Here is a 9,503-nt window from a genome sequence, read left to right as displayed (position 1 = left end):
CCTATTCATTGATCTGATCACCTCCCATGGAGGCTTTGCAGCAGAAGGTGCTGTGGCTTAGTTGGTTAAAATGCCTGCCTAGTAAACAGGAGATCCTGGGTTCAAATCCCAGCAGTGCCTTTGTAGTTGTGTAGGTGTGGCCGCTGAGTCTCTAAGATGTAAACGGCACTTTGTAGGAGGGCCAATTGGGCTGAGGCACTTGCTGACCTCATAGAGACTTGGCAGTGGCACCACTGGAAAGAGCACTCTTGCAAATGGTGGGGTAGGGATTGCTTTCGTGCCTCTATCACCGTTATGGCAGTCCGGCATGAGCGTGGTGGTTTTCATCCCTATATCCTAACCCTAACCTCTGGCATGAGTGTGGTGGTATTCTTCCCTAACCAAAAGTTATGGCAATCTGGCATGAGCATGGTGGTTTTCATCCCTATATCCTAACCCTAACCTCCGGCATGAGCGTGGTGGTTTTCTTCCCTAACCCTAACCAAAAGTTATGGCAATCCGGCATGAGCATGGTGGTTTTCATCCCTATATCCTAACTAACCCTAACCAAAAGTTATGGCAATCTGGCATGAGCATGGTGGTTTTCATCCCTATATCCTAACCCTAACCTAACCCTAACCCTATATCCTAACCCTTATGGCAATCTGGCATGAGCGTGGTGGTTTTCATCCCTATATCAACCTACCCTAACCCTAACCTTAATTACCCTTAGAGTAATATCCACACTAGCCCCTAAACCTAACCTTAATTACCCTTAGAGCAATACCCACATCAGCTCCTAAACCTAACCTGGGGTACCCTTACAATAATACCCCCTTTGGGATGTTTTTATTTTATTTTATTTTACTAAGAGCTGTGTTTGTGTCCCTTTCCCGCTCTTGGGTGGGTTCTTAGTGGTCAGTTGAGGGAAGGACTTTGCACAACCAGGCCTGCGCCCTTTATTGGACCCCGGCCTTGAATTTTACATTTTCCTATCCCACACACAACAATACACATAACGTGGGCTCTGTGGCGCAATGGATAGCGCATTGGACTTCTAAATTTCAAAATATGGCCATTCAAAGGTGGTGGGTTCAAGTCCCAACAGAGTCACTGCCTTAGTCATTTTGCTAAGCTCACTTGGCCAACGAACAAGTCTATCTGACCACCAAAACTCTTTTCTCAAACAAACACTTTCATCCTCTCAATAGCATGGCCTATTCCTTGATCTGATGACCTCCAATGGAGACTTTGCAGCAGAAGGTGCTGTGGCTCAGTTGGTTAAAGTGCCTGTTTAGTAAACAGGAGGTTGTGGGTTCAAACCCCAGCTAGTGCCTTTGTAGTGTGTTGCGGCCGCCTAGTCTCTAAGTTGTAAACGGCACTTTGTAAGAGGGCCAATCGGGTTGAGGCACATGCTGACCTCATAGAGACTTGGAAAGAGTTTTCCACTGGAAAGAGCACCCTCAAAAAGGGGGGGGGTAGGGCTTGCTTTTGTGCCTCTGTCACCTCCCTGGCAAATGTTATGGCAATCCGGCATGAGCATGGTGGTTTTCATCCCTATATCCTTACCTAACCTAACACTAATGGTCATTTAAATGGCTTTTCTTGATATTTGCATGCAAAATTATCAATAATTCATCAACAATATCACTCAAAATAACCAATGGAACCCATTTATGCAAACTGCAGCTCAAAATAACGTGTAATTAGCTAAAAAATGACTGTCCACGAACTATGTATTTGCCACCATTCAAATAAATGGTACGTGGGCACTTCCTAGAAGACGGCACAAAAGTGTCCATGTGCAATTTATTTGAATGGTGGAAAATACATGGTTCATGGACGGTCATTTGTATTGCTTTTCTAGCTATTTGCATGCAAAATTATCAATAAATCATCAAGAATATCACTCAAAATCATCAATGGAACCCATTTATGCATCCAACATCTCAAAATATTGTATATTTCGCTACAAAATGACTGTCCACAGACCATGTATTTGCCACCATTCAAATAAATTGTACGGGGCTTCGCTATGGCCCGCACCATATATGATGCGTGCCGTAGTGAGAATTGACAGCCAGATTCTAAGTCCAGCGAGGGTGGGTTTCCCGGTGGCGCCCCGGGGGACCGTGCTAGGAGTGCGTTTCGGAGCATTTGGATTCGACTGGTATAGGTGTGTAGGGAGATTTTTTGGGGGCCCATGGCAGGCTTGGGGTCAGGCCTTAGGGATATAGGGATAAAAACCACCACGCTCATATGGGATTGCCATAACATTTGCCGGGAAAATGGCAGAGAACCGAAACCGAGTCCTCCCCCCCCCCCCATTTTCAACGGCTCTCTTTCCAATGGCGTCTCTCCGAGGTCGGCATGTGCCTCAACTTGATTTACCCTCGTAAGAAGTTCTATTTACGTCTTACAGACTCTGCACCAAGTTGATTGGTACTGGCCTCTATATGACTTTAGTAGCATGTATATGAAACATTATATATAATACACCCTGTATAACACTCAAAATACTCATTGGAACCCACTTATGCAATTTACAACTCTTTATAATGTATAATTTGCTACAAAATGGCTGTCCACGAACCATGTATTTGCCACCATTCAAATAAATTGTATGTGGGCACTTCCTACAAGACAGCAAAGAGACAAAAGTGCCCACGTGCAATTTATTTGAAAGGTGGAAAATACATAGTTCGTGGACGGTCATTTGTATGGCTTTTCTAGCTATTTGCATGCAAAATTATCAATAAATCATCAAGAATATCACTCAAAATCATCAATGGAACCCATTTATGCAACTTACATCTCAAAATATTGTATATTTAGCTAAAAAATGACTGTCCACGAACAATGTATTTGCCACCATTCAAATAAATTGTACGTGGGCACTTCCTACAAGACGGCACAAAAGTGCCCACGTGCAATTTATGTGAATGGCGGCAAATACATGGTTCGTGGACGGTCATTTATATGGCTTTTCTTGCTATTTGCATGCAAAATTATCAATAAATCATCAAGAATATCACTCAAAATCATCAATGGAACCCATTTATGCAACTTACATCTCAAAATATTGTATATTTCGCTAAAAAATGACTGTCCACGAACCATGTATTTGCCACCATTCAAATAAATTGTACGTGGGCACTTCCTAGAAGACTGCACAAAAGTGCCCACGTGCAATTTATTTGAATGGTGGAAAATACATGGTTCGTGGACGATCATTTATATGGCTTTTCTTGCTATTTGCATGCAAAATTATCAATAAATCATCAAGAATATCACTCAAAATAATCAATGGATCCTATTTATGCAACATATGTCTCAAAATATTGTATAATTCGCTAAAAAATGACTGTCATATAAATATTGACCTGAAAAATATAAAAGTGTCTGTGTGCATTTTGCTTGTTAGAATGTAAAAAAATATATATATCAAAAAAGTAAAAAATAAATACAAATTTAGTTTAGAATTCTTTTTCTACATTTTTACAGGGTGTCCAAGTCCAAGAGATCTTGAAGATTCAATGTTGAAAATTCTGGAGGATCTTCAAAATCTGTTTCCACCTGCTGCCCATCCAATAAACCTGGGGAGTTATCTGCAAAAAAACAAAAAACAAACAAACAAACAAACAAACAAAACATAATTTAATGTTTCACCCTAGGAAAGACAACAGAGCACATGTAATAAGCTATTGACCACTTAAAACTTACCCAGCAGCCAGCCCAGGTAATCCTCCTGTTCACCAGAAAGCAGGTTTACATCAAGCTCTTCTTGATGATCCGCACTGCTTAGCTCTGGGATGCCCTCTGAAAAAAAACAAACAAACAAAAAAAAATATTAGTTTAATGTTTCATCCTGGAAGATACAGTTAAGATTTTATGTACCACTTAAAACTTACCCATAAGCTGAAAAAAATATTTCTGTTCATCTTGGACTTGCAGTTGCTCAACCTGGATGTCTTGGACATCAAAGTTGGACACCATTGTCACAGTTGGATTTGTTGCCCTCAATCTTTTTAATTTTTTCAAGGTGACCACCCAATCCAGTTCAACAGTCAGCTTTCTGACCCTGGCAGCCTAAAACAGAAAATAATAATAATAATAATAATAATAATAATAATAATAATAATAACTACATTGTAATGACACTGAATTAATCTATTGTTTGATAAATCATTATGAACATGAAATAGATCACATGAATTGGATTGAAGAAATACATTTTTATAGATTACTTACTGTTAAGTCTCTGTGACCCTTTTTTAAATGTACTTCTATACACTTGTAATGTCTAGAACACACAGGGTATTTCAGATTTCTAAGCAAATCCCTGCCTCTTGCAAACTGAAGAAGAATCTCTCTCTCATCTGTGTTGATCATTGCATGAGACAACCTCAAATGCTGACTCAAGTTTAGCAACTTTGATGGACACAATGGGCATTTCAGCATTTTCTACAGACAACACAAAATTGGAAGTTAGTGAGTCTTGCTTTTCTGGCATACAAATGATCATGATCCATGCTGGGAAATGTAGTGTAGGGAAAAACTACAGCATAAACTTTTATGACCATGACAGTGTCAAACTAAGAGTCTGTGAACATGAAAGGATGATGAGGTGACACCTATCAGTCTGAATTTATTTCTATCACACCTCCTCTCTCTCTCTCTCTCTCTCTCTCTCTTTGTTTTTTTCTATCTATCTCTCTTTGTCTTTTCTATCTATCTATCTGTTTATCTATCTATCTATCTATCTATCTATCATCTTAAAATTTCAGACTATGCTTTTTCAAACACTTTTAAATATATAAACGCTATGTAAATATATTTGAAATTAGACTCTTATTTCCCTTGTACAATTTTAAATATACTACATTGTTACTATATAATTGTATTTGAAATTAGACTCTCATTTCCCTGGTTCAATTTGAAATATACTACACTGTTACTATATAATTATATTTTAAATTAGACTCTCATTTCCCTGGTTCAATTTGAAATATACTACACTGTTACTATATAATTATATATGAAATTAGACTCTCATTTCCCTGGTTCAACTTGAAATATATTACACTGTTACTATATAATTATATTTTAAATTAGACTCTCATTTCCCTGGTTCAATTTGAAATATACTACACTGTTACTATATAATTATATATGAAATTAGACTCTCATTTCCCTGGTTCAATTTGAAATATACTACACTGTTACTATATAATTATATTTTAAATTAGACTCTCATTTCCCTGGTTCAATTTGAAATATATTACACTATTAGTATGTAATTTATTTATATTGCAAAATTAACTCAAAAGCCCTCCTCCAGCCCTAAGCCTTTCCCAAGTGGGAGGAGAGCACATGTTTTAACAGTCCTGCTCACACACCGGCTGCTAAAACTCTTCTTTTGCTGTTGCTTTACTGTTAAAGAGTTGCAAAGATGCCCATGAATACATGCCCATTGTGTTATCGTATGTACGCTCAGCTGAGCCAACACTTGCAAGTGACGCACAGTGTTTTGAACAGGTTGGAGAGGAAGCTGCTGTTGGCTCTGGAGTCAGGCAGGGTGAACGTACGTGTGGGACATTGCCCGGTTCCTGGCTGTGGAAAAGATGTCAGCAGAATTGACCGGCACCTCAGGCAGCACTCTGAGCTCACCAAAAAAGCTCAGCAAGACGCATTGAATAAATGTAAGAGGAAGAAAATTATCAGTGATCTGGCCAAGCTCAGGGCGTCAAGCCCTGAGGTGGCCATGATTTCCATTCTGGATTTAGAGGAGGAGCAACAAGATGTTTTTGAAGATTTGGAAGACCCCAACATGCCCATGGAGAAGGGTGAGGAGGAGTGCTCCAACGAGCGGTGCAAGGGGTAGAAGAAGAGGCTACACTCTCAGGTGGCAGACCTGAATGAGCAAGTGGATTCGTTGACTTCGTGCATTCGCAATCTCAGCCGGAGATACCGCATCCTCAGGAGGAAGTTTACAACGCAGCGATCATCTGCTGGAGTGAGCCGGGCTGCCAGAAGACTCCTTGGGTCTCTTGGGCCCGATGAGACAGAAGAAGCTTCGCCGCCCATCGAGTCGGCTCCAGCTTCTCCTTGCAGCCAGCAGCCCTCCACCAGCCAGCTACCCTCCACAAGCCAGCAGCCCTCAACCAGCCAGGATCCTTCTGACATACCAGGGGATGAAAGCCCCCCCAACTACCCTGAGCATGTAGCGGCGCTGAGTAAGAGCAACACCTGCAATGTGTGACTTGAATGTTTGCTCAAATTGCATCCCTGTACTAATTGTCTCTCGCTCTTGTCTTCTGTCTTTTTCCTTTCCAGATGAACTCATAGAGGAATACAGGCAGCACCAGGAGGGTCCTAACCCCACCCCGAAGCTGAAAGACAACGTGGGTGGTAAAATATACCGGATAAAAAAAATTCATCTCTTTCATGTCCCAGGGGAAGACCAAGCTTTCTAGCATGGTGTTTTTGAACGAGACAAACCGGATACGGGCGTAAGTTCTGTTCCGCGCATGCTACCGTCAGTGTAATGTTGGCAAAGAATTGTGAAATTGTAACACGTCGTGTGTCTGTGTGCAGGTAGGTGGTCCATCTTCGGCAGTTAAAAATTAAGGAGACCACAATAAATCACTATGTGAAAAATGTGGTTCAGTTTATGGCATACGTGAAGGACACCCCTCCGCCCACCTGCCGCCTTTCCCAAGCGGTCCTCCTGGGCATCCACCGGGAGCTGAGGGCCATCTTGAAGTCCCTTCAGTGTGGCGTAGTGATGCACCAGATATCCGTCAAGCAGAGCAAGGAGGACCACATCATCTTGAAGTCCACTCTGAAGAAGTGCCGGTCAATGGCCAAGCAGGCCATCCCAGATATATTAAGTTGGTTGTCATTTGTTTAGTCGCATTGAGTAGTACAAAAGGAGTCATGACTAACACACTTAAAGCATGCTCTGTCTTGTTTGCAGCCCTCCTGGAGAACAACCCATCGCCGAAACTCCAGTGGAGTTTCTATGGTCACTTCTCGGCATACCTGGCTTCCATTTATGGTCACAGAGGGGGTGTGTTCCAGAACATGAAAATGGACGAGGTGGTGGGGGCCAAGTGGTCCACCAACGATGGAGCATACCTCATCAACGTGAGTGTTTTACTTCCTTCTCTTCCTCAGATCAGCATACTTTGTCGATTTATCTCCTGAGTTGCTTGTGATTTACTGTGTTGACAGGTGGCAGAGCACAAAACCAATCAGGCCTTTGGGGTGGCGCAGATCTCCCTCTTTGAGGAGGAGTATGAGTGGGGGCGTCGCTTCATCAATATTAAGGATGAGCTGCCGGGCGGGGCCGATGCCACTTTTTTCTTTTTCACTTCCAGGCCAAACCCATGTAAGAATTTAAATAATTATTTCAAGGAGGCCTGGAAGGTGATGGGCCTGCCCGGCTGTCCTACATTTACTGACCTCAGGACCTCCATCGCCACCCACGTAAGTGTGTTGCAACCCAAAACCAGGTTTTGCTAAAATTCTGTGTACGTCTTCGGGTAACCGATTTCCTTTCTCTCTCTCTCTCTCTCTCTCTCTCTCTCTCTCTCTCTCTCTATCTATCTCTTTCTTAATCTCTCTTTCTAGGCAAAGAACACGCACAAACCCGAAGACCGCCAAAAAAATCGCCAGGTTCATGTGCCACGATACATCCACGGCCGACAGATTCTACGCCATGAATCTCAGCATCCGGCAGGCGGTCGAGCACCGGCAGCTCTTTGAAACCACAGTGGAGGGACCAGAACAGTCTCCAGCACAAGAGCCGCCAAAGCGAAAGCGGGAAGGCCGGAAGGCGGTTCGGCCGAGGAAGTGTTTGAAGGGTAATGTCTCACCAGTCAAATCGCCCGTTCTGTCAATGTCATCTGGCAGCACCACCCCAGAGAAGATGAAGGTGATATACCAGGAGTCGGGGACGTCTTCTCCGGAGTCCAACCAGGTAAATTCAAATGACGTAAGAGTCAGTGGTGTTGTGTGCTCTGGCATGATCGCTAATTTCTCTCCCTTTTCTTTTCTTCCGCAGGACTCGGAAAAGGCGTCCAAGTCCCCCTCGCTGGCCAGTGGAGTTTCTTCCGATGACGCACAGCCGAGTCAGGGCATGCCTGCCAAGAGCACACAGATCCATCAATCTCGGATCCATCCCGTGGTGGTAGTAACACCCATTAAACTCAGGAGTACATGAAGAGCTAGAAGAGAAGGGATGAAAGTCTCCCCAATGAAGGTGATAAAGCCTGTGATCACCAAGGCCCACACAATGGCGCGGTCTATTCAACGCCGCCGGTTAAAAAAGTGAGTCTGTCTGTTTTAGATAGTGTTGGCTCTTTCGAAATGTTGGACTCTGAACCGAAAGAAGACTTTTGATGAGTGATTTAAAGGATTTCTTATTGCATTTCTCTTTGGACAAGCACTTTTTTCCTTTGGGACTCTATTGGACTTTTTGAAACTTTTTTTTATTTTTAAGTGTGATGTTAAATCTTGCATTCTCTGGATTTTGCATTTCTATTTGGACTATCCCTTTTTTTTCCTTTAGGACTCTATTTTTTTTTTTTTTTTTAATACGTGATGTTAAATCTTGATTCTGTGTTGCTGTTAAATCTTGATTCTGTGTTGCATTCTCTGTATTTTGCATTTATATTTGGACTAGCCCATTTTTTTTCCAGTGTGATGTTAAATCTTGATTCTGTGTTGCATTCTCTGTATTTTGCATTTATATTTGGACTAGCCCTTTTTTTTTCCTTTAGGACTGTTGGACTTTTTGAAACTTTTCTTTTAAGTGTGATGTTAAATCTTGATTCTGTGTTCTATGTAAAATGTTCTCTGTGCATTTTCGTTTGGAGTGTTTTTCATGTACACTTGAGTTTTCAAATAAGTAAATGTTCTGTTTTGTCATTTAAACTACTTGTCTGTCATTATTTCTCTGCTCTGATGGTATTCATTATTGTTTTAAATTGCTCAAAAATCGTAAGGTGTTTGCTGTGATAGTACTGTAGCGTTTTTCCATTCACTATAACCTTAAATTAAAAGCCAGTTAATTAAAAGTAAATAAGCAAATATTGTATTTTTTTTTCAAAATAGTTATATTTTCCACTCTGTTTCACAGCCTCCACAGGACAGTGGTTCATTGGTAGGAAGATGTTTGATGTTCATATATACTTTTATAAATTATCAAATGGAATTATTCATGCATTCATTTTATTTCCCAGTCTTTGCTCACAGGTGGAATTTTAATGCAATATATGCTGCAATTTAGCTGCTTTGGAACAAAATACATTGTGCAAAGCATTATAACCAATGAAAGGAAATTATATGCTTTTCACAGTTTATTTTTCTGTTTTAGATGTTTATTTTATTGAAAGCTAGGCAATACAAACAAAATATATCTCTTTTCATTTATGCAGTCTCCAGTTATACATTTAGAATAAAAAAGCATGTAGTTAAGCACTTGAAACAGAAGTAATCGTTATCAAGCCAATAGTAGG

The 9,503-nt window shown here is 41.2% G+C and overlaps 1 protein-coding gene and 1 non-coding gene across 3 annotated transcripts; both read left to right on the top strand.

The window, feature by feature from the left end:
• Nucleotides 1–1,002: 1,002 nt before the first annotated feature.
• On the top strand, nucleotides 1,003–1,092 carry trnar-ucu (transfer RNA arginine (anticodon UCU)). Its single transcript is given in 2 exon segments — nucleotides 1,003–1,039; nucleotides 1,057–1,092. It is a non-coding gene; the product is annotated as a tRNA-Arg (tRNA).
• Nucleotides 1,093–5,389: 4,297 nt separating this feature from the next.
• On the top strand, nucleotides 5,390–8,972 carry LOC127431957 (uncharacterized). 2 transcript variants are annotated; one of them, XM_051682631.1, is made up of 7 exons: nucleotides 5,390–6,215; nucleotides 6,316–6,491; nucleotides 6,577–6,872; nucleotides 6,959–7,128; nucleotides 7,216–7,470; nucleotides 7,615–7,963; nucleotides 8,048–8,972. In XM_051682631.1, the coding sequence occupies exons 3-6, from the start codon at nucleotides 6,653–6,655 to the stop codon at nucleotides 7,747–7,749; spliced, it is 780 nt and encodes a 259-aa protein (XP_051538591.1). In that variant the 5' UTR covers nucleotides 5,390–6,215; nucleotides 6,316–6,491; nucleotides 6,577–6,652; the 3' UTR covers nucleotides 7,750–7,963; nucleotides 8,048–8,972. The 2 variants fall into 2 exon arrangements, with proteins under 2 accessions (XP_051538591.1, XP_051538590.1); XM_051682630.1 differs by having other exon boundaries at nucleotides 6,938–7,128.
• The last annotated feature ends 531 nt before the right edge of the window (nucleotides 8,973–9,503 follow it).

Source organism: Myxocyprinus asiaticus, chromosome 41 (assembly GCF_019703515.2).
Source record: "Myxocyprinus asiaticus isolate MX2 ecotype Aquarium Trade chromosome 41, UBuf_Myxa_2, whole genome shotgun sequence".
Classification (NCBI taxonomy): domain Eukaryota; kingdom Metazoa; phylum Chordata; class Actinopteri; order Cypriniformes; family Catostomidae; genus Myxocyprinus; species Myxocyprinus asiaticus.
The sequence above is the reverse complement of the archived record's forward strand: the minus strand, read 5'-3'. Positions and strand labels throughout refer to the sequence as shown.